At 39.8% G+C, this 25,743-nt stretch overlaps 1 protein-coding gene and 1 long non-coding RNA gene across 2 annotated transcripts in view; one reads left to right on the top strand and one right to left on the bottom strand.

Annotated features, from left to right (window-relative positions):
• Positions 1-489: 489 nt before the first annotated feature.
• Positions 490-25,690, top strand: LOC108888216 (uncharacterized). Its single transcript, XR_007808966.1, has 7 exons — positions 490-1,131; positions 3,513-4,029; positions 4,488-4,649; positions 12,761-12,962; positions 13,183-13,408; positions 25,253-25,357; positions 25,547-25,690. It is a non-coding gene; the product is annotated as an uncharacterized LOC108888216 (long non-coding RNA).
• The window catches only part of LOC108888214 (calsyntenin-2), a 233,152-nt gene continuing 216,875 nt past the window's right edge, over positions 9,467-25,743 (bottom strand). Inside the window, exons 12-17 of the mRNA XM_018684112.2 lie at positions 25,532-25,743; positions 18,193-18,363; positions 17,821-17,966; positions 17,041-17,164; positions 13,192-13,376; positions 9,467-12,957 (exon numbers count right to left, since the gene is read on the bottom strand). Coding sequence (XP_018539628.1) covers positions 12,733-12,957; positions 13,192-13,376; positions 17,041-17,164; positions 17,821-17,966; positions 18,193-18,363; positions 25,532-25,743 — 1,063 coding nt within the window. The 3' untranslated portion in view covers positions 9,467-12,732. The remainder of the gene's footprint in view (positions 12,958-13,191; positions 13,377-17,040; positions 17,165-17,820; positions 17,967-18,192; positions 18,364-25,531) is intronic.

Here is a 25,743-nt window from a genome sequence, read left to right as displayed (position 1 = left end):
TGTGGTGCCTTTTCTTATCCATGCTTTGTCTTATTTCTGTCTGTCTCCTCTGCTCCACCATTGTCTCCCTCTGCACATGTTCAACTTTTTTATTTGTGTACATTTTGTGTTGAACAAAAGTATGGAATTTTCAAAAGGAGTGTCTTTCTCCCCTTATTTTTCTTTCTTTTCTTGTTTTTGTTGAAAAGTGAAAGTGAGAAGTAAAACAAGCTCCTACAGCTCCCATCCAGTGTGCTTGTTAATATTTTCCAAGTGTTCCAGTTGGACCTCCTGCCTGCTATCTCAACCTTTCCAAATGTCACCCACTGCCTATTAGGCAAAAACAAACCACCTTACAGCAAGGGTGCATCTAAAATTAGTGATAACATATCCACAGGCACACACACATACCTAGGTTAATTACTGGCCATAGCCTACAGGAAACACAACTGTGTCTCATCAGTGTCTCAAATGTATGTATTTAAATATTTTGATGTTTTTGCGTGTGTGTGTGTGTGTGTGTGTGTGTACATATTGGCAGTTTAATCAAACTGCTGGCTGAAAGAATGACATCATAATCTCGTCAGCACAACACACACAACAGCCACTGTCGTTTCTGACTCTGTGCCCAAAGTTTTGTTTTCAAGTCCTCCGTGTCTATGAACTGTATGTGTGTGTGTGTGACGTCAGTGTGCAGTGCACAATGTCATCTTTGCCCACTGGCCTATTCTGTTTCCTTAGCACTGTGCCCATTGCACCTTATGTAAATATACAACCAGCCAATAACAGGCAGTTTTTAGGGTTCATGACCTTTATCCTGGTTTTGATGGCTCTGTTGCAATGAAAAGAACAATATGTCTCTATTTCGTCATAAGCACTCCCAGATGTTTGCTTTTCAACAGGAATGCCTTATTCACTTTTTTTTTTCATTTAAAAAACAGATCAAACACAAAAACAATATCAGTCAGAGAAACATCATGTACCTCTACCAGCATATCAAATGACCTCACCAGTAGCCTTGTCTCAGGATTGAGAGACCGCTTTAGAAGGATTCAGTGGTTGTTACATTATTGCTGCCACCTTTTGGTCATCTGCAGTTACTACAACATACAACACTATGGTTTCATTTGGAGAGAGAAACCACTAGAGGAGGTGAGTTTTTAAAGGCTTACTCCAGGGACTCAGTATTACTAATGTTGGGTGAATCACAAGAGACAAATTTTTACTAACAAAGACCAAAATTAGGGCTGTGACTGATCATTTTGATTGTCAAGTAATCTGCAAATTACTTATATTGTGTAGTCTATAAAATTTCAGTTAACAACAGTAAACAACAACAGCACAACAGACAACAACAGAGGTGATGTCATTAAATATCCTGTTTTGTCCTTTGAACAGTCCAAAACTCAAATTTCAATTTACAATAATACAAAACAGCGAAAAACATCACAACCGCACATTAGAGAAGTTTGAGCAAGAAAAGGTTTGGTTGTCTTTGCTTGAAGAGTGATTTAAACAAACATTTCCCATGATGCACTTAAATACTTTTCACGATGCCTTCCTTATATGGAAAATGCCAACTTTCATATTCATTGCCTCTAGTTTCTTGTTGAAAATGTTTCGTTTCCAAACCCAAGCAGAGATAATTCTGAGAACGTCACTACAGCATAATCAGGGTTGTTTTCTCAGACTTGACAAAACTCTGCCAAAGCCACAAAGGTATTGTGTAATGTTTTTACAAGATAAGAAAACTGACCTTAAAAAGTTGCTAGAGTTCCTGTTCAATTTCATAACTCCTGTGAGTTAAACCAGTTGTAAACATTCACACAAACAAGCTAGTTCAGGCACTGATTAGTTTCATTCTTTAGAGTGGCAGAACTAATTTTCTAGACACTATGCTTATGGTGGCCTCATAATTAAAGTGGATTAGTGTGTCCTTGACAGTGAAGCAGTGTGGTGCTACTGGCCACTGGAGGGTGAGGGGCTGTAGGAGTTTGGAGTACAAACCAGACGTATAATCCCAAGTCACTAAGAGGGTTTGTTTATGAGGTGATTATGAAAGGGATTTGGTGTCTTTGAGAGCTGTGAATACAACACATGAAAATTGTGCTTTAGAGGAAGAGGAGAGCATCTCAAGGCAGCTGACAAAGCCATCTTAACTCAAGGTTCACTTACTACCTTGTCTAGAGCTTTTGACCATATCATAAGCTCAGAGGAACCTTCTCATAATTCTTAAAGTGGCTATAATCAATATTTTTTTTATTAACCTTCTCAAATAACCATATATAATGTGAAAGATGTGGGTTCATTGCATTTAGAATTATCACCCAACTCCCTGGTTCCCTTCAGGTCTGTTTTAATTTTACTGCAACTTTACTGTTTTGGTCCACATACACCATGTTGTTTTTGGCTGCATTAGGCATCTGTTTTCACCAGAAACCCTCTGATGAACTCACTGTACTTGCCCAGCACCATGAGGCAAAGTTCGCCATTAGCTACAGCTAGCAGCTAAAATATTTTCCCTCAGGAGTTGGTAGAGACAAGGGCAGAGCTAAGTGAAGAGTAAACACTGGACTATGTCATACATGATTCTCGTTGATGTATAAATAGATAACTGTTAGTTTAGGTCTGTCATAAAAGGTGATAACACATCAGTGTTGTTGAAAGCTTGTTTCCACTGCCCCCAACGGGTAAAGAGAAAAATTCAAACAGCTTTAACCACAGATGCAGCAGTTTTGGATGTGGAGTGGTTGAGATTGTTTTGTCAACTGCTGTTTCCAAGGTCAGGAACAAACTGTCAAGCCCTGAATTTGTCACCATCGCTTCACCTGTCAAATTATTGAAAAACCTTGTATATGCCAGCTTCACAATATCCCACAGCTTCCTCAGTCTGCTTCTGCAGAGGAGATTATATTTTATTGAAGTTACCATGATTACACAACAATAGCTTCAACACAGCAGTACTGAAGATCTTAGGGAAGGTCTACAGGAGGGTAATATACAATATTTTACAGGCTTAATTTACAAATTTTATTTCTTTGACTTTGCTCACTAGAAACTATGTTGTGGTGGTGACAGTGTTGACAAGGTTTACACTTTACCTCCATCATCATAGACCCTGCTGTCAGAACAGATTTTCCAGTCCTGCCCTCAGCCTTTACCACTTGATGTGAAAATGCGACTGCAACATTAATACTGTGGAGATTTGAATGTAAAGATTATAGTGACCACAAGTACAAGTAATATGCTAGTTGAGAGTGGAGAAGTTTTCTTATCCAAAATATCTCACAAACAAGGCAGAAGTACATGCCCTGCAGGTGAGTCAGAGCTGTTGGGTATTTACTTGGAAAAGTATTCTCAGTTCTTATGCAGGAAGTGTTGGTTTATGTCTCAGGCAAAAAATGATGGTGTTTTTCCAAAGCGACTTTCCATTGCCTCGTATTTTCCTGGTCAGTTGACAGGACTTGTGTTCTTAGGAAGCATATTTGGTGATTGAGATAATGACCTTCTCTTTTTTTTACCACTTGTCTCAGAGGGTGCAGCCTCCTGCAGATTCCTGTGCCAGCAGAGGATTTCTGCCCAGACAGCGAGTGTTTCAGCCCATTTTTCAGGTCCTGGTGGGCCTGTGAGGAGCTCACATGTAGTGCACTCAGGGAGCTCAGCAGGGCAGAGACCCAGCAAATTCCATTGTTCCTCCATGGACGTGGAAGAGTATGGGGTGTTATCTGTGCCATGATTCTTAGCATACCATTGGACATTCTGACCACATAAAAAGAATGATTTATATTTTGTAGAAAAATTATGAACCCACAAAGATTTGCATGTTTTCCAATATCAACAACAATAACCTTTCTCACTCAGTTGTCTCAAATTACCTGCTCTGGGTGCTCAAGTTTGTCTTTACACTTTCTCAAACTGACAGTGTTACAGTGTGCAACAATTGAAGCCTGTCAGAGAATTAGAATAGGTCATTTTCAGTCTTTGTTCCCCTTCAGTCTATTTGCTGATAGGATTTAATTTCTAGGGAAATGTGGAAGCCCTGAGAGAATGGTAAGTCAGCGCACTACAGCCAAACGTAAGTAGTTTAAAAAGCTTTAGTTAAAGACCTCATTTTATGAACCTTTTTAGAATTCAATTTGAAACTGAGTCTGTACTTTATTAGAGGTAACATTGTTTCTTGCCATTGCCACTTCTGTTTGGATCTGCATGAATCTCTCCTTGTTCAATTAATAGTACAAAAGATGAACAACTGAGTTAGATTAAAGAAAAGTCAGGCAACAACACTATGTACATTAAACCTTAAGGAGAGAAGTTAGCTTTAACTCCCAATCTCCATGTTGACAGAAAACATCTTTTTATTTTATTTATTTATTTATTTTTGTTTATCATTGGTACCGATGGTGGATGCAAGCCAAAGATTATGCCATTTAGAAAACTCAAAAGATAATCTGCATCTTGAATCAATTCACTTGAATTTTGTATTCAACTAATGGCATCATGTTTTAAAGGACCAGTGTGTAGGATTCAGTGCCATCTAGCTGTGAGAACACAGATTGCAACCAACAAAATACCAGCTCCCTCACCCCTCCCTTTCCAAGCACATCGGAGAGTCTATGGTGGCTGTCAGGGGACAAAATAACTTCAGTTACCATATCAACCAGTCTGTCAAGGTAAGGGGTTCATTTTTATAGCTATTTCAGTGTTTCCCCTAACATTGTCTTGGGATGGTGGCCAGCCCCTCCAGCGTGACCCACCACAATCCCAAGAAACCAAAGCAAAACTTAATATATATTATTCAAAAATATTATATTCAATTTTTAATAGATCCCTTGGAATGGTAATTTCATTGTTTGTGAGAGTCCTATGTTACTATGTTCAGAAACACTGAGAACATGCTTCAAGATTTAAAATGGCTCCTCCTACTTCTCCAAGTGCTTTTCAATGTCTCTTTAAACAGGTAATCCCACATATGAATTAAATAGCACAGACAGGATTTTTGATTGTTCAAATGAACATTATTCTTTGTTTGATAATCCAATGTAGAAGTTATATATATCCAGAAACAATATTTTTCCACTTTATCCTATCACACACTCAGAACTGAAGCACAGTCTAATGCTGTACATGTGCAGAGAACCCAACATTGTTAAAACCTTTAAAGCCCTCAGTGGCCCGACTTTGTTCAGTTCAGTTCATCCGTGTTGCTGCTTGGCTGCAGTTTGACTACAGGCTGAAGGTGAGTCTCATCTCTTCCCCATGTGAGCTGCCTAGAGTGGAATATATAAAACACACATACACAATTCTGTGAAATGTGCCCAAACAGTTAGTATTGAAAAACAAATAATTTATTTTCTAGTTAAATGTTAATAACCAGTTCTAAACCAATGAAACTGTCCTTTGTGAAGGTCACGCTTTTCCATGGAAACTAATTTCAGTCAATTCACACACAAAAAGCCATGCTGCATTGGCTTTGGACTCTCCAGTGTGCACAGGCTTTGTGTTTGAACTTTTCAAATCCTGTGCTTGCCAGTGACCACTGTGTGACTATCTGCTATTACTTTAAAATATCACGACTGCTTGTATTTCGTTGTGGGAAAGCAGCTTCGCTTCTTGCCCTGGTTCACTGCCTTATGTTTTCACTTCACTGCTCACATCTCATACTCACCTTTGTCCAAATAAATTACTGTGAGGTTTGGTTTTCTCAGAGAGCAGATCTGCCCGTGTGTGCAAACTGCTGGATCCTCAAATTCCCTTAGCTTTGTTGTGCTTTCATCACTGTTCTTTTTAGTTTTTTTTTTTTTTTTGTTACTGTAAAATTACAGTATTAACAGTAACATTTATGCATTCTCACTGCCTTTGAGTGTAAAGAAACATAACACATAATGTACGTGGGAATAAGTGTAGTCTATTTCTGTTTGAGGCAAGTTCATTAATTATATACTGCCCTGAGGACAATTACACATATGCATAGTTATACTACACTCTGTAAGCTGGTGTAGTTTGACAGGGTGAAAGGTTTTGGCAGAATTAATTTGTGTTTGTGAGTTGAGAGCGAAGATGACAGTGCCCGGGGCTCCCCCCTCTGTGCTCTCTACCCTGGAAACAAAAAGTTTTGTGAATATTTTAATTCTTTTATACTGAGTTGGTGTTTTCCTGTCTGTTTACCCAAACACCCAAGCAGTAAGCCTCTCAGGCCATCATTTGCACTGATTTTAGAGCAGCTAGAAGGGTTTTAATAACGAAGTTTTTTAAAATCATGCTGATACCTAAGGCTGAAATCATAAATTAAATCATTAATACCTCAGCAGGTTGTGAATGTGTGAAAAGCATAGGGTAGGACAAAAGGAGCTGTAAAACACCACTTTTTTACCACTTGTTTAAGAATGATGGTACGCTGTGGTGCAGTAGAGTCGAGATCCACTAGATGGAGACATTCTACTGGTCATAGACTTCCAATCCCAGCAATCTTCATTCTGTGGTTCCAGGAAAGAGAGAACTCATGTCATATTTTATTGTCCACAAATGACTAGAAGCACTTGGAAGTTACAAAATAAAAGAGAAAAAACAAACAAACAAACAAAACATCGTAGAAACAAACACAATTTTTTAAAACAGCATTTTACAGTAGTATTATCAGCACTTCAGCCATCTTTACTTTTTCATCATGTGTGTCCCCAATCCATACTACATATGAACACAACAGTATATTTCCTGTACACCAGGAGCTTTCAAACTTGACAGCGGGGGTGAGTTCAGAAGATCAGCTTGATCAGTCAGGAACATCTCACTGCTTTTTTCCACACTAATACAAACTTGTTTTTGTATTTTAGGACACTGCAGTTACTTACAGAACATTCATTCCCTGGAGACAAACCTTAACCTCAGCTTTAACCACTACATGCCCCAAACAGAACCCTTAGCCTAATTCCATTTCTTAACCCTAAAATGTTATAGTTTTCCTTGTGAGGACCAGCTTTTTGTCCCAAGGTGGAGATGAGTGCCCATAATATAATAGTGTGAACAAATGTCCCCACATCATGATCAATAAAAGCTCTCTCATGCACATACATGTAAATCTGTCAACATACATCTAAACACAAGCATTCAGTGATTTAAACGCTTATCAATATCATGTCAACTCCACTTAATTGATTTGTTAATATTGATCTTTATCTGCCATAAACCTTCACTGATTTTGAAATAAAGGTAGATTTGTTTAATGAAAATCTGATCAGTCTATGTGAAGCTTTAGACACTTAAAACACTTAAAAATGAAGAATCTCTTCTCATGTTGTGACTGGTCTCACTGGTGATACAGTCTTGTTGTAGTTATCGGATAAGACTGGAGATTATGTGACTATTTCTGAGTGAGAATGATTGTAGTGCAGATGAAAAGATTTTTTATTTTAATGTCTAAAAAATTAACAAACAGAACTAAATGTTGTTTTAAAGTGAGTTTTTGAATATAGGCTGCATATGGTTTTATTTTAGTAGCATTTCAGTCACAAGATTTTCAACTGTAAAAAAGGCATCTAAAATTTGCTAAAATTTTAAATTTCTAAAATTTTTAACCTTCACGCTTTTTCAGCTGCAAATCACCAAAATGTTACTGCTGTTACTGGGTCAGACCATGAGGTTCAAACTCATCTGTTTGATCTGTGTCTTCATCTTCTGCTGCCAGCAGCACTTTGTCCCCATCAGGTTACAGCTGAATAAGTATATATATATAAACATAAATCTAACAAACAGTGGGATCCTACTTTTTTAAAAATTCATTTAGGGAATTTAAGTCTGCTAAATAATGAATGAGTGGGCTACACTGAATAAAATGTAATAGTCTTAACTTATTGAATACTGTCTCCAACACAGGCTGCTGTTGTTGTATAAAGATAAATGTGCACTGTCAGACATTAATATGTCTAGCTCCAGTGGATTAAAATGGAGGCTCTGCTCTTTATTTACCTGTTGACATGGTGAATTAATACTCCTGGTTTCTTTTTTTTATTCACCACATTTGCACTTAACTCAGGGTGAACTGACTCAAGAGTTGACTGAACTAACTCTGATCAGCTCTGGCACAAAAACAGAGTTTTCTATTTCGGGGCTCAGAGTTTGTTAAACCTGCTCCCTGGGATACCCCCCTCAGTACCATCTTGGCTGCTGGTATATTGTTATTTGCAGATGAGTCTGAGCAGCTTTGACTATCACTGTCTGTTGTGCTGAGCAGCGTTTCACCAGCACGCAGAACCACATTCCTGTAGATCAGCGCTTGTTTCCAAACTGATGTGAAAAATGCCTGAAACCAAACAGAACATGCACAGAGTAGAATCTATTCAACATTTGGACCAAAAAGCAAAAATCACATCAACAACAGCCCAGACTCGTCCTTGATGCTAAGATTAGACAGAACACTTTAACAGTGACAAACAGGCAGCGCAGACACCACGCTCTAGTTGTCTCTGTCACTCACACAGCAAAAGACACAACAAAAACTGCTCTAATAATATATTCTTGCTAACCTCAGCCTGCAGCTTTGCCTCTGCTCTTATTATACCATGAAATACACTGAATGGAAGACAGTGTCGAACTGGTTAATTCCTGCTCTTAATTTTCTGGAGAAAAATCCATTTATTTGCCTAACCAGCACTTTCACTGTGCCTAGGGCCTTGTTTCTCTTGAGGAGGGCCCTGTGCTGCAGCTTATAAATAATAACAGTAATACTACCAGTTTCCACCCCCGGCTTGACAGTGGGCACATTTCTTCTTTACAGAGAAGGGTCATGACTGGTCATAAAACCGTAGACACATCCAAAAATAACTGAAAACCTCCTCATTGAAACCAAAACAACACTAGGATCTCAGTATGGAGGGGTCCAGGGAAAAACCTGCATATTAATGGAGACATTTTCTACAACTGTGTCATGTTTCCTGCGCCTATTTGGTACAGCACTGAGTCAAGAATGAAAAGTAATCCAGTAGGGATCAGTGCCGCACCTTCCCCTGAAGAGGATAAGTAGTTTAGAAAATGAATGGATGATGGCATTCAATTAAGCTGACGTCCTCAGAGAAATTCTCAAAAATTTGCCTGTGGCTTTACATGAAATTAAACACTTTTGTTATTAGACTGTGTGAAAACAGCATCAGCACTGAAATTTTTATGAATATTTTTTTCCCACTTGGCTCTGTGAAACAAGGTCAGCTGTTTTCAAAGCAAAGTAAAAGCAAAGTATGAGCAAGCTTAAAGACAGAGATAACATGGAGATAATATTCTCAGTAAGGAAATCTTCAACTTCACTAATGTTCAAAACACGAGTGTAATATCAGCATAAATAATTAGAATCAGATTGCACACAGTTATCCCACACTGATTGCAGTTTTCTCACTTTATAATAAGATTCTAAAGTTTCTTAATCAAATAATGAACTCGTAGCATAAGGAACACACACAGAATGTCACACAGTCACACAAATACGAGACTCACAGCTAGATTCCAAAACAAGTTTTTATTGGCCAATTTACAGAAAGTGCTGTAGTGACCATTCCAAAGGAAAACAGACCAAAGAGTCCAGAGAAAATTAAAAAAAAGAAAACTAAAAAAACAACACATTATACAAGGTTTCCATGTTAATTTCACTGTCCTCCTCTTCTAAAACAAACATCAGGACAACATTAGGGCTTGGGCCGATGCAAAATCCACCAAAAGGGGTGGGGGTGAGGGGGTTGCAAGTGAAGAGGTGACGTCACAAGACCAGGTGTCACAGAAGATGAGGAAAACTCTTAAACAACATATGAGATCTTTACATGAACATAGAGCTACAGTATACACATACAGTAGGTTCTCCCAGCTACACCCAAAGGACAGCTGTCAAAGGCTCACTAGGTTAGAGGAGGAAACTTTCCAGTGTGTCCAGTGACTTTAACCAAATCTTGATTTATCAGTGGCAGACTGTACTATCAACCACTGCCCACATCTGTTTTCTTGTAAGAAAACATTCTGCCGTTGTTGTACTCCTTTATCAAACATTACAGTCAGACTGGATTGAGGATGGCCACAGCCAGAGATTAATGCCCATTCACTTCAAGGTGAAGAAACCTTCGACTGGGTTTTCTGATTATGTCAAATGTGACACTGCCAAATGTGCTCGCCTCTCTCTCCTTTTATCTTAAAGTTGCACCAGGCAACTTCACAACTCGGTGGCCCCAAGTGTTGCTAATTAAGTGGGATTTATGTACTGTGACTTCATTCCCTAGACCCAAACTTCTTCCATTAATGCTGCATTTCATTCACAGTTAGAAGTTTGGAAAGTCGCAAGTTTCTTGCAGGTGAGTTGTAACCGAACTCTTTGTGCATTCTATTAATCCAGCTTGGAAGATAATCAGGAAAGTTAAGTTTTCTTTACATTCATTCCACATAGAACAGCACATCTCAGTGATATTTGGCAGCATTAGCTAGCTACTCTAACATTAAGGTTATTAAAATGTACTTTAGGAGATTATGGACATAAAATTAAAGCTGTACAGCTTTAAAAGTGCATTCTAGAGCCTGACTGATCAACATCATACACAATGATATGTCTGTATACAGTTGATGTGGGGATTTTTTTTTTAGCAAACAGCTGCCTATTTATAGATCTAGCAGGCACAGGACAATATGTTTGGTCATTTTGGAGTTGTGTTTGTGCCCACCTGATGAATGTACAGTCAGTGCTGTATACACTCTTTTTTAGCTCTGTTTTAGCTTTTAGGAAAAATACCTTGCGCTGCAAAATGCTTCAATATGTTCACCAGCTAGTTGCTAACTTTGTATTTTTGTCGTTTGATACTGGGCAGGTAGCGTACAGTGGGTTTATCTGAGCTTTTTTGCGGTGAAAGTGCAGCTATCTGCTGCTGCATGATGAACCAGAACATTAAAGGTTAAAGTTGAAAAACCAAAACAATAATCTTAAACACCCCAAAAGGATTTATAGAGTTGGAAGGAACTGAAGAGTTGGGTGATAATTCTCTGTGGGCTTTTTACTGTAAGTGACACCTCACATTACATCTAGTTATTTTGTCAAATGTTAATGTAAAAAATATTGATTGGTGCTGCTTTAATGTTCCAAATGTTTCAGGCTTGCCCACATACATACATACTTCAGTGTTCGTGAGTCTATGTAATTAATAAAGATTCTTATTTAAAATATGTAATATTCAATATCTTTGCTGTATTTGCTTTGGCAGTTTTGTTAGTGCTGCTCGGCGCATAACTCGGTCACAATTACTTATTAACTAAAACTCATGAAAAATGTTGTCTTTATGTTTAGAAAAACAAACATTGTCTGATATATAGTTTAAAAGCCAAATATCAATATTAATTTTGGCCTCAAAAATCCAGTTGAAGTGGGGCTTTAATGTTGACATCAGATAATTGTGTCTCTTTGGGATTCCAACTCAAGGCTGTTCTGCTGCATTCCTCCCTGTAGAAAGTATGGATTTCTGACTTTCCAGCATCGTTGTAATGCAGCATTAATGACTACTAGGTGTGAGATTGTGGAATTAATAGCGTAGCTTTCCCTCATAGAGCACTGAGACACACCTAAGACTAAAATTTAATTTGAGCATATCTTGTCATCTATACATGGATAGTGAGAGGACTCCTTTCTCTGTTGCATCCTTGCTGTTTGATTTAGACTTAGAAGCCTGGGATCTCTTCTTGCCTACCGCAGCTTTAACTGCCTCAGTCGCTATGGAGGCAGTGGCACATCCATTCAAACAAACCCAAGTCGCCGTCAGCTGGAATGATTTGAACACTGAGCTAGAAACACACACAGAGGACTGAGGGGTCATTTCTGCAAAGACTCCTGCAGGCTAAGGGTTCAGGGTGTGTACATATATATGAAGGGGTGGCATGTGTGTTGTGTACAGGTGGAAGGGGGGTCTCTGGGTGGAGAAAGAGGGGTGGAGGAGGGAAGGGAGGGTCACCTACTATATTCACTATTTACAAGAAAGGAGCGTATAAAAATTTACAAGGAGACTCCTCTGTCTTTCCCAAAAACCCATAACTCTGACCCCTCGGCTAGTTCAACATGACGTCTGCGACAGCACACCGATCATCTTTTTTTTCTTTTGTTTGTTTTTGAGTACCATTGAAAATATGTTATTTCTGTAAAATCACCTGGCTTTGCCACGTAGGCTAGAATAAAGACTGATAAATAACATGAAGTATACAAACCAAAAATAGTCAGTTTCTTTACTTTTGCAACTCAGTTTTCTTAAATAAAGACTGTTTTGCATTTTTATGGGACATCAGAAATCTCACTGTGGAATCTGACACATCAAACTGAATGTATGGTGCAGGGTTTAATTGACAAAAAACAACTTGAATCCACTAAAGACTGTAGTTGTGGTGTGGACTGTAATGGGAGAAGAAATACATCTCTCTGGGGATGACCTAAATTTGGCGAGCTGTCCCAAAGAGAAAGGATGAAAGTCATTTGATTGACGAGCAGTTTTAGTGTGGTATCATTTCTCATCAGTTGTACAAAATGGGAGGTTTTCTGACAAGGCTATGGTTAAATCATTGCACTGTGTGTGTGTGTGTGTGTGTGTTTGTGTGTGCATGTGTGTTTTAGTGTAGTCTTCCAGTAGTGGGAGGTATAACCTCATTTTTAGAGCATCAACATCACATAGAGTCTTTTTGTTTCAACCATCTGATCTGAGGTTTCAGTATGGACGTGTCGCAGAATGTGTGCGTGAGTGGCGGTGAATGTGTGTTTCAATAAGATATTGTTGTTTTGTCCCAGTTTTGGCCCCTCTTGCTCAAGCGTTGCATCCTGGGTAGCTGGACGTCCACTTCCTCCTCGCTGTCGTCTGACTCAGCGCTGGTAATATCATCGTCCTCCTCCTCTTCCTCGTCGTCGTCATCCTCCTCTTCTTCTTCCTCCTCCTCCTCCTCCTCCTCACTGGCCTCCTCCTCTGCAGGCTGGGGCTCCTCCAGGTTCTGCGGTAAGGTATATTCAGAGTTTCGGAGATTAAATGATCGCAAATTAGTCATTAGTTTTAAAAGCAAAAAATCATGATAATTTTCCCTTTAATCCTTATTGATAAAACAGACCACTGGTGCACCCTTTTCTTCTTTTGTAGTTATTCCAGTCACTAACTCCAAGTCTATCTTATGTACCTCCTATATTCGCCACCCTGACAGCATCCTTACGCATTCTTCCAGTCTCCCTACCTCCATTGGATTGACAGTGATTGTCAGAGCCGAGTCGTTCCAGGTTGCATCCGCCTCTTTAGCTGTCTCGGCCATCTTGACCTCCTGCTGGTGTGTCAGGTGAATGCGATAGATGCCCAGCACCACGACCACCACCAGGGCAGCGATACACATCACGATCACCACTGTGGCAGCACTTGGCACGCCTGGAAACAGAGGAGGAGAGAGGGACAGAGAGGTGAGAGAACCTGAAAAGATGAGTCTTGCAGATGTAGGATCTGGGGTTTTTGTGGCCATATTGTTCCGTAAAGCTTCTGGTCTCTTGTTGGGTCTTTGTTTTGTTATTTTCAAATGTCATTTTCTCTCTCTGACTGCCCAGCATTTGATAAACAATGGCCTATAGGAAGAGCAAAGTGAGAGACAGTGTGCCAAGCTGATGACACATTGGTTACACTCTAATGTTTGGGTAATAAATGAAATGAAGCAGTAGCTGGTTCGGGTCTGGCAGTGTAGACCTAGGCCCGCAGCAGGCCTTCATCAGTCAAGATTCATTACATTCAAGATCATATTTCAATTAATATCTGAAATATATTTATGCCAAAGGCCTATATACCCTGACTTATGTTTGCTGTGTCTAAAATAATAGTTTTTTTTCTGTAGTTATGTGGCTGTTGTCGTGGTTTTCTGGCCTCTTTGGCATTGACTGCCTTGATTTATTTATTGTGTATTGTATTTACAGTGTTGGCTTCTCTGCATTGACTTCCTTTAAAATCCAGAATAGAATTTAAAAGTCCTCCCCCTCACCTGCAAACCCCTTAATGGTCAGGTACCATCCTATCTTAAAGAGCTCATAGGTCCCTATTATCACACTAGGACACTGCACCTCCAGATTGCAGGCTTATCGGTGGTTCTATGAGTTTGCAAGAGTAAAATGAGAGGCAGAGCCTTCAACTATCAGGCTTTTCTACTTCTCTCTTCTTTCTTCCAGTTTGGGTCCAGGAAGTAGACACCCTCTGCACTTTTAAGAGTAGGCTTAGATAAAGCCTGAAGTTGGCTAGTTATGCTGCTATAGCCCTATACTGCTGGGGGACTTTCCAAGATGCACTGAGCTCCACTCTCCTTCTCTCCTTCTCTCCTTCTCCATCTGTACATATTCATATCTCATAAATGCAGGTTACTAACGACATCGTCTCTCTCCTGTAGTTTGGTGCTCTCTCGTCTCTCTCCTCTCCTCCTGTCGCTCTCTGCAGGTATTCTCTCTCAGATAGTCTCTATCTGTGATCACCGCCCACACGATCCTGCTCAACACACACTGATACTACTGCTACTATTATCATCATTAATGTAAATAAAAGTGACTTGACTCTAACCCTCATATAAGATGGGCGCTCACTTGATGATTGTGATCTCTGAGTATTACGATAACCCAGTTCTTATGTCATTAGCAATGCTGTTGTTTTCAGTGTCTTTTTATGCTGTGCTTTTAAGGACTCCATCTTTATTTAAGTTACACTTAAGAATCATCCTGTCTCTGATGATCCAACGAATTTACCTTTAGCTGTTCTTTGTGCTTAGGCAAATTACAGCATGCTAACATGCTAAGCTATGGTGGTTAGCATGGTGAACATTAATATATCAGCACTATCACTATCACTGCATGTTAGCGTGCGTACAAGATATAGCTCAGTGCTGTGTAGTAGTGAACAACGTAAACATTATACCTGCTAACCTGCTATTATGTTAGCATTTTTATTGTTAGCTAAGCCTCATGAACAACTATGCCTCAATTTTGCTGCAGTGACCACACTTGGAAAAAAAACACAAGTCATAGCAACATACCATATGATAACATATCACTGAGGCCTTTTGCTTAAATGTTTGTAATGAGTGAATCCAAAAATGATGTTTGACATGATGGGTCTTTCACCTATTCAGTCATCAGCTAAAGAAACATGTCAGAAAAAAAGCGACAGATTTCCCCTGATTGCTCTGTTTCAAGTAATGTAACCGGAAAAAGAAAATATGATTTTTTAAAAGTTGGCTCAGTTTAACTCTCCTGCCTGCCAGTGCTCAGAGAAAAGCACAATAACTTGCCTCATGTTTAAACTTTAGTGGAATTTGTGTCCAAGGCCCGCTGGCTTGGATTCAGACAAATAAAAGCTAAAACAGATTAAGGAATTCAACTATCCGACAGCTGTGTGTAAGCTAGAGATTGTTTCAAATACATTTCTAAAAAACTAAAACACATTTGAATTTGGTCTCTGTGCAGTACACAGCCGCGAAGATGTATCATAAGCCCTATTTAGTAGCATAACCACAACATACTCTGAGGGATTTCTCTTGATCTAAAATGTTTATTTCTTCTGCTCTGATCTCCAGCCTACTGAAATAACACGACTTCTCTCTGCCTGCCCTCTCTTCACTAGTCCCTGCTGGTGTGTGTGTGTCTGTTTAAAGAGGGTGAGACTCATAGGGGACTTTTCAGATGATCATTTGATTCAGTCTAGTAGATTTTCACACTAAATCCACTGTCTTTGATCTTCCTTGGAGTGAAGCTTCATGCAGGTCCTTAGAGTAACTTGGTATTTGCATGCGTTCACATACACACACACACACACACACACACACACACACACACTGCTTCTCTTCATTTAGAGTGATATCATCTGAAACATTCACATGTGCCAAAAACTTGTCATGGCTGAAAATACAACTGGAAGTCTTTCTTTTTTCTTTTTCTTTTTTGCCTGATTTTCTGATTTCCAACCACCCACCACTGCTCCTCTGACCTCTTTTTCACACACACACACACACGCTTCCCCCCAACTCTCTAGGCTGTTAACAGCACCGGCCACTGAACTCTCCAGGACTGTAAGTAGAATCCATTAGAGTCTGATGAATAATTAAATCTTGTGTGGTAGATTTCGACCAATGTCTCTCCTCCTCCTTCCCGTGTTCTCTTTAATTCAGTTCACTCATGCACAGAGGGAGGGGAATGAGTCTGCTGCATCATTTGACAGGTCAGGCTTACATTGCTCTCTTTTGCTGAGGACTACTGTGGGAGAGCAGCTATCTGATAACCGACACAATAAACAAGCTAGAAAGCAAAACCGAGTGTTCCCCTGGAAATTCTTCACTGGCCCTATGTTGTTTTTTTTTTTTCAGACCCTAGAGCAAGATGCTCTTGGGTCTGATTCTCAGCCCTTCAGCCTCAGTCTGTGAGAGTTTCCAAATGCTATCATCTACATTTTTTCATTTTTATATTTCCCAAAAGTGTGTGAATGCAGCGTTGTCATACTGTACTACAAATCTAAGATTGTTCAGTGATGTACAGTATTTTAGTTTTTGTGTACTCACTTTTTCTGCTTTGTTTATAGTATTTCTACTCTGGCTGGACAGTTCTCAGAAATTGTTTGACAATCCTTGCAGTGTGGGCAGAAACTGAACAGTGATGATTTTCAGTCAAAACAAAAGATGAATCATAAACCTTACTCAAATAAATAAATAAATAAAGATAGTGATATTTAAGCTCCTATTAATGACACTAATGAAAAACTAATGAACACCTAGACATTGCATGTTTTGTATCCAAGTTTAAGGAGTTATTAGACAAAAACTGTGTCACTTGTGGACTTACATTTGAATACCTCTCCTTTAGAATGTGAAAATTGTCATCTTACTCCATTGTAGCTCTTTATCATGACGTAATATGATGTGATCTGACCTGACAGGATGTAATATTCATTAACATTCCAGGATGAAATGGTACAAATGAAATAAGACAGACATAATTAATCTAATACACCAAACATCTTATGTACAAAGGGATTATAAACTCTGAGCACACTAAACTAGTGTGTGTTTTCGTACCTGAGTTGTGGCTGGGATACAGGCCATGAATCATGGACGGATGGTGGACCACCTGCATGTACTGAGGCGGGGCTACCATGTGATTGACATGTTCCCCAGCTTCTGAGCTGTGCAGCATGCCTACCTGGGTTGGGAACAGATAAAGCAGAAGTGATGATTCTGGAAAGTGGAGTGACTGAAGGTAACATTTTTTGGTCTTATCTGCTCAATCCCAGTATCTCCCACCTGTGTGCCTAAACTTGACTTGACGGATACAGCCGATATATTCTAACCAAAATAAAATGTGGCCTTAAAATCCAGATTTTAAAATGATGTTGTGAGAAATATAAAAGTGAATGCATATTTTGGGTGACAGGATCAGCTCAAAACAGGAGGGTAATATGTAAAGTGTTTTTTCTGTTGTTATGTTGAAACTTGCTGTGTCAGAGTGTCTAGCTGCTGTTGAAGGTGCACTTGTGCATCAAAATCAGACTATGTCTTTGGTTGTTTTGACATGATGCAGAATTTCAAATGCACATCTTGACTGAAAGGTTCATGTTAACTTGGTCTCCTAAACTTGGCTCCTAAACTTTTTGTGATGCTGCTGGATTGCCTACTGAGGTTCATTTTTTAAAAATTGGCTCTGAAAGTGAAAGTGTTGCCAGAGGCTGAATCAGCTCAGTCACTTTGCTGGTTCAAGCACTTTGGCTCACTTGGTAGTAAAAAGCTTACTCTAAAAACTATTTGTACCACGACTGACCTTTAAAAACCCACATCAGTGAAGCTGTTGTTCACACTGACCTCCAGGTTGAACTCATTGCTGGTGTAGCGTCCGTTGAGCTCCGAGCAGGTGAGACGAAATCTTCTTTCTATTAGCGGTCCGGGCTGCCAGTTATAGTAACGCACTTGTCTGATCACCTGTTCATAGTTGGACATGGAGTCTACACCTGTGGAGGGGACAGAAGCCAACAGAGGTAGTTGTGACACGTACAGAAAGCTAAGAGTGAGCGTGAGTGATAGACACAATGTCCTGGTAATGTATAGAATAGCACAAGGCTGAACAGACGTAGCAGAGAAAAAGACTGAATGCTTTTGTCAAAGGTAGAGTTATTGTTATTACTAGTAGCAGTGGACTAAATGTATAGCTTTAGTGTTGTTACCATAGTAACCTACCATATATGGACATGCCAGAGGTGGAGTTGGTGGCATCAAGGTGTTTTCCAAGCAAAGCACTTCGCTGCAGTTGGAGAGACTCCTGCCCTGGCCTCAGCTCCTCCCCCAGCACCAGGATATCACAGTAGTCCAAGTTATGAATGATCTCCTCCAGCACCCCAGGTCGACGTGCTACAAACAAACACACACACACGTTGATCTTTAAGAAGATCCATTTTAATTTGCCCCTCAACTCGTTTTGTTATTCTGGGTTTTACAAGCACAGGGAATGGCAGGCAATAAAACTTTGTATTTGGGGCCATTTGCTATTTTTGGTTCAGAGTATGTTCTCACTCTGAATGAACTGCACTGCACCTCAGTGTGGTAACTTTTGTTCTGATGCCCTTGCTCTCATCTCACTAAATGAACCAAGCTAACACAGTGAATGAAATATACTGTTCCAAATACGTCCAGTATGAATGTAAGAATTTGAATTGTCACAGGACAATCTAATTGTTGTTGCCATGCCAAAACATCTATGGAAGAAAACCATGGACACTTTCAGGAACCATAATTCAAGCAGTACAAGACACAACACACCTACTCCTATTCCCAGACTCCAATTACTCGTCAACCCTCTGCACACAGACAGTGCCATGAGCTGCTTTAGTAATAAGTCCCCTCAGACACCTTCCATCACAGTAGTGCTGGGTGGCTGCTGGGGCTCTGTGACAGTCTGCTAAGCACTAGCCTCCATCTTTTACTCCTACCCAGCCTTCTCCCTCACTGTAAGCTCCCAAGGGAAGGAACCGGCTATGCCCATTTAACAGCTTCCCAAAGGTGAAAGACAGATATGTGGCGTGTGTGTTTGGAGGAGGGTCTCTGGAGGGGTGGCAGAAATGAGGTAGAGAAAAGGGGGAGAGTGAGCAAAACAGGTAAAAAAGAAAGTTGTGTTCCAGAAGAGAAGATAGTTCAGTATTGTTTTGTATGAAGGCATTTCTTTAAAGGTCAAAAGAAGGTGACAGGGGACAGTTTCCTATAGACCTTATGCCACTTTTATTGTCTTTTGTTAGTGACTAGCAAATTTAGCAGCAGCCAGGTGCACCACCACCAAACAGCAGACAGAAAGTAAGCCACTAGCTGGTGAATAGTGGAGCATTTAGCAGCTAAAGAGACAGCTTTTCCCTGGGAGTTGATGGACATAATGACAAAGCAAAAAAGGTTAGGCTTGCATTCTTCAGGTGGTTGTGCTCGTACCACTTTCAAATAAATGCGAACATTGCTCTGTGTCTGCTGGATGTGTAGGTAGGAAAACGTTTGCTAGCATGTTAGCCAAAACAACCTTGCACAACAAATGCTAGGGCAAATGTGTTATTTGCTTGTTGACCAGGAGTTTATGGTGGCTACGTTAGCTAATGTTAGCTACGTTAGCTAATGTTAGCTAACAACAAATGCTAGCTAATGTTAGCTAACGTAGCTAATGTTAGCTAACGTAAAGATAAATTTAAGATAAAATTCTGCATAGCTGACATTACTGAGTCAGTTTGTTAACTTTATAACCCTTTTCTACTTGCGATTAGACTATATTTTAGTTTACAAAAATCACAAAAGTAAAACACAACAGAAAAATGAAAATGTGAACACACCATAATGGAGACAGGCCACCTACTGATGATGTCTTTAAGGCAACCAACCCCTCATTTTTAAAACAAAAACATCTAGAAAAATGGTTACATAGTCTTGCTGTAAAATATATGGTATGTTGTGTGGTGTGTTTGGATACCTTCCCAAAAACCCCCTTGATTTATGTTTAACATTTGCAGAAAAGAAAAAGAGAAGATTTGTTTCTATTATAAAATCTAAGAGAGAAGAAATATCTCTATTACAGTTGTCTATATTTCCTCAACTGAATTGTTGATTGTGTTATTGTCTCCAACTGTTGGGGCTTGTCACAGTTATAGTACTTGAATTGTGGGGTTGTGTTGCCCTGCTTGGTGTTAAATGCTGCTTTGACATAAATGGAGAACTATAAAAAGTGCTGAAGTACCATAGCTGACACAAGCTAGTACGAGAACAGCCTGGGTGCAGGACTGTCCCAGAAACAGTTTGTGTGATCGCGAAGCCAACAGTGATCTTGGAACTACAGTGTGGGAGGGATAAAAAAAATGGAGCTGGGCCTCCTTCAAAGGAATTAGAAAGAAGAGAAAGGAGATGGAGAGTGAGAGAGACAGCCAGTGTAGAAAGACTGCAAGTAAGAAGATGGAAGCTGAAGAAAAAACTCCAAAGCAGAAGAGGACAGAGAGAACAGAAGATGATTCTGAAAACAAAGGGGTGAAAATGTTGAGCATTAAAGATGATGAGTTAAAGAAAGAACAGATGACCTTGGCTTCCTGGCTTTGAGTAAAGACATCAGAATAGGCCTTGAATAGAAGCTGTAGCATGTGAGAGAGAGGAATGAGGCAATGCTGAGCAGGCTCAATAAAAAGACAAATGAATGACACAGAGAGAGACAAAGCATGGAAGAGGGTGAAGGGGTGATTAGCAGGGTCCAAAAGAAAGTTATTGCATGCCCTGCAAAAAAAAATGTGTGATTTATCTTGAATCCTTTAAGCCTCGAGAGAACACAAAATCTGCTCATTATGGAACTTCATCGTGTCTCCTTCTCCCACACACACACTCTCTCCCCATCTCCTCTTCTCTCTTTCTTTCCTTTTCTGTGTCTTTCTCTGGCTTTCAGCTAATCTCTTCCCCCCAGCTGCAGTCTCCATTTCACCAGTAGAAAGAGCTCCACTGACTCCTGAAAGCAATGCCACTCTCTGCTCTTCTTCCTGTGCTGCATTATGCACAATGTAGGGCTAAAACCTCCCTTTCTGTCTGCTTATCTGCTCCTAATTGGCTGCAAGCAGCAGGGCCGAGCCGGGCTGTTCCTGCCTCGTGGTCAGATCGCTGGACAAGACTAGAGCCGTCAGGATTTAAATGTCATACTCATTTACTGCCGGTCAAGATGGTGTGACCCGGAGAATCAGTGGTCTGGTAGGTGCAGGTCTTATTCAGCAGGAGGGGGTTTGTAGCTGCACAGGAACAGATAGGTGGAGGATATAGAAACAGTGGAAAGGCTAATACAGACCTGTATGGAGATGGATGAACAGCAGGAAATTTCCTCAACATATTGGTGAGGCCAGCAGAGCTGCATGGAACAAAACACTACTGCTTACACTGCAGATTACTGCTGGTGAGAAGGGGCACTTGTCCTCAATGGTGAATTTACTCAAGTAAAATATTCAAGTTCAGATTTGAGGTACGTGAGTACTATCATATATACTGTCACAACCTGGCTCAAGGCTGGACAAAGGAGGGAAGATAAGTTAACATAAGTCACATATAACATACGTTATAACTAAAAAAACATGTTTGTTTGACATAATTGAAAAGGAAACTTAAATTATGACTAATAAAATACAACCAAAATCAATCAGGGTGGGGAGATAGAGCGAAAGACTGGCTGCTACCAGTTTATATAGTGCAGCCAGACCAGGTGAGCTGAATATGCCTGATGACCAAACTCTGCCCATGAGTCTTTCAGTGGGAATTGCTCAGACAGGGTCATCACAACATATACACCAATCAGCCACAACATTAAAACCACTGACAGGTGAAGTGAATAACACTAGTCATCTCTTTACAATAGTATGTTCTGCTACTAAATGTTGAGCCCTGGCATTCATCTGGAAGCTTAACATTGTTGAAGACCAAGCACACCCCCTCATGGCAAATGCACTCCCCAATGGCAGCGGCTTCCCCAAGCAGAGCAATGCGCCCTCCCACACCACAAAAACTGCTCAGAAATGGTTCAAGGAACAAGACAGAGAACCCAAAGCATTGACCTGGCCTCCAACCCCCCCCAGATTCCAATTCAATTGAGCATCTATAGGTTGCACAAGAACAAGCCAGATGTTGGAGGCCCCACCATGCAACTCACTATACCCAAAAGATCCACTGTCAATATCCCAGTGGCAGACACCACAGAACATCCTCAGAGGTCCTGTGTCCATGCCCTGATGGGTACGAGCTGTTTTAGCAGCACAAGGGGGACCTACACATTATTATGCAAGTGGTTTTAATGTTGTGACTGATATTGTATATGCCATAATATATAAATATATAACTCTATATAACTATAATCTGCAGAACATTCAGTATTTTTATTATTGCACTTAAAGTACATTTTGCTATAATACTTATGACTTTTACTAAAAGATACAGATAAGCTTTGTCCCTCTGGCCCTGTGAGTGTGTCCACAATTGGCTAATTGACTTTATGTTGGAATGATGTCTGGCATATAGACATTGCTTTTCTAGGCTGAGACAAATATACAACCTTCATGGGCTAAAGGTCACAGTACAAAGAGTATCTAACCTTGTTTGCAGTTGGAGTTGTCCTGTTTAAAAGACATCTCCTTTATACTGGTCGTCTATAGGTCAAGTGCTTTTTGAGCAGCAGAGTATTTTTTACTGACAGTGCTACAAGGGACCACTTAGATGTGCTGTATCCAACTCTCTTTATATCCATTGCACTTTCAATTTATCAAATCAAAAGTGACTTGGGTCAACTGGCAAACTCATTCGTTATGTGCAGTAAAAGCACACTGGAAGAACTGAGCGACTGGGTTGTGGGTAGCTACAGTCATCATGGGTCAGAGAAGTGTATTTATATCTCAGTTGGCAGGGCCTTTGTTTACATTCAAATTCATGTGGTTGGTATGTAATTTATTAACTGCTGTAATAACCCAGGTGAGGAGGGTAGGAATGGAGGCCAACAGTGTTCTTGAAAGCTTTGTATTGTGCTGCTGTAATTTGCTAAACAGTGCCCTATTTTGAGTGATCCAATTTAATTTGAACTACTTGACTGAAATCCTTCTTACTTGCCCACATACTCTGTTTCACTCAGAAATATGTCACATTATATAAGATAAACACCCTTTTATTTTTCTTGTATAGCAACTTTTACAATAATTTTGAATGCAGGAAATTTACTTGCAACAGTTTTTAACAGTATGTAAGGAATCTGAATTCTTCTTCCACCTCTGCTGCAATCACACAGTGGAAGTGAGTCACCACATACAAGTATGCATGGTTCCTATGTGCTGCTTGTGAGTCAGGTAGACTAACAAGTAACTACTTTACTTGAGTCTTGATAACTTTTACTCCAACCAAGTTAGTTGGTGTTAGAGCAAAATAATTCACCAGTGTGCAGACCTACCAGATGAAAGGAATGTTCACCACTGCTGATTTGCAGCCTCATTAAGCGTTATCAAATGTTCATCTTTCTCTGAGGGTTTATTTTGATAGTGAGACAGGTGGCACTGCATAGGCTATGGGACTTCATGAATGAGTGAACACAATATCAATATGAAAAACTGCTAAAATATTTAGTTGAGACAGATTTCTACCTGTGGGGAGGTACGCATCTCCCACTTTGTGAGGTACACTCAGACTTATACGTTTTGGAGTACAGATTTCAGCAAACTTGAGTACGCCACTGGTCAATATCACTAAAACACTACAAATCCTCTCAATTTAATAGAAATACTTTTTTTTAAACCAGAGCCCACAAAGAATGAATGAAGCCAATTAACGTGAAAAACAGAAATATCTGACTATTTGATTTAGTTCTTTTATTTATTTTTTCAATTATTTTGTACGTCTGCCTTTATTTTTGATGACAGATTTGATCTTGCATAAAAAAGTATAGAGAAATATCTTTTCTTCACAGATGATTCTTTTCAGCTGCTCTTTGCTGGAAGGGAGTTGTTGCTCTACCTTCAGCTTTAAAATACTCCAGTGGTGTTCTGTTAGATTCAAGTTAGGGGACATACTTGTTCAGGCCAAACTTTAATGATTTTTGCATTGTGTTTGATCAATTTCATGCTGAAAAATGTGTCTCTGGCCAACCTTCTTGATACTGGAGTCATCTTTTCATTCAGTATTTGGGTATAAAACTTGCATTCATTGAGCTATCTATAAACATTATCTCCCCTACAACTTTTGCATTAATGCAGCCCAGCATCAGCACACTCCCACTTTCAGTTGGCACTGTGCAGTCACTTTGGTAGTCCTGGCCAGGTCCACACTGAACATGTTGGACTCCATCTGATCCAAACAAATCTATTTTGATTTCATTTGACCAAGGAATGTACTGCCAATATTCATCAGACTTCTTTTCATGTTCTTTGGCAAAGTTTAATCTCACAGTTGCTGTTTTGTGAGCAATAGTTTTCTTATTGGACACGATCTGTAGAAGTTGACTGTGATCAGTCACTGAGACACCAATTTCCACAGATAATCCTTGTGCCAAATCAGAAGCACTTACCTGCCTGTTTTACACTTCCAGGTTGTGTAAATAGCAAATTGTATGTGGAACCATTTTTCAAGGACAGTCCTTATACCCTTTGTTATTGATAGCATGACTCTTCCTATACCTTCTAACCCCTGCTGCAACTGTGTTTTAGGTTATGTCAAGTAGCCTACTGATGCTCTTGTAACCACCATTGTCTTTATTAGGTATCACAGTCTAGTTTCTTACTTGTTCAGGCAGTTCCTTACCGTGTGGAGCCATGTGACTTTAGACACAAAACTGCAGAGGCTGTGGTGTTCAAGACTTATTTATAACCTTGTTAGTCTAGACTTGGAAATCACAGGTGTAATCACTTTTGTTGCATTGAGGTTGTACTTTGGGGCCTGTATTTTCGATTTAGTCTATCTAACCTGTTTGTTTTTGCAAGTTGCATAAATAAAAATAATGCAGTTATTGCAAGATGACACAGTTCTGAACTATTTAATATTTCAGAGATATTACACAGGGATGTACTCAGTTTTGTCCTGTTCACTGTGTAAACTTGTTACTCAGAAAGTACCCTGTACAAATACATTATGATATGAGTCCCTTAATTGAAATGTTATCATCTGTGCCTTCAAAATTAGAAGTGACCAAAATATCTTTAAACAAAATGTGTCATATTAGACAATACTGAGAAAGTCACTATGCAGCCTCTGGTTTTTCATTTTTCCCTTTTCTCTCCAGCTTGGAATGGTCTACAACCCTTACACTATGGTTCTTGACAAAGCTGGCTGCTGCTTTTGGCCTGGGTGTGGTCCAACCAGAACAAGTGCATACTGCTGCAATAAGGTACTGATCCCTCACTGGCTTCTCACCTACTGCCATTTGTGTTTGAAAGGCTGCACATTTATATTTGGTATCAACAGGATGTGAATAATCTCTGAGCTCAATATGTTATATTTTTTTCCACACTTGCTTTAAGTATTATGAAAGATGTTAGCACCGTAATGTTACAATCCATACCTGTGTTATGTGCAGTGGCATCTGCCCTGGTGACTGTGCTGATGATATGAAGGTCCTGGAACAGAGCTATGCCGCCTGGCGCTCTGAGGTCGGAAGCTGGCCGGCTCAGTCTCTCCAATCCTGTGATGGTGATCCTGGGCTCACTAGGCTGCAGCACCATTACCACTGCATCGATGTCGGGGATGGTGATACAAGTGTCTTCACCAAAGCAC

Source organism: Lates calcarifer, linkage group LG21 (assembly GCF_001640805.2).
Source record: "Lates calcarifer isolate ASB-BC8 linkage group LG21, TLL_Latcal_v3, whole genome shotgun sequence".
NCBI lineage: Eukaryota > Metazoa > Chordata > Actinopteri > Centropomidae > Lates > Lates calcarifer.
The sequence above is the reverse complement of the archived record's forward strand: the minus strand, read 5'-3'. Positions and strand labels throughout refer to the sequence as shown.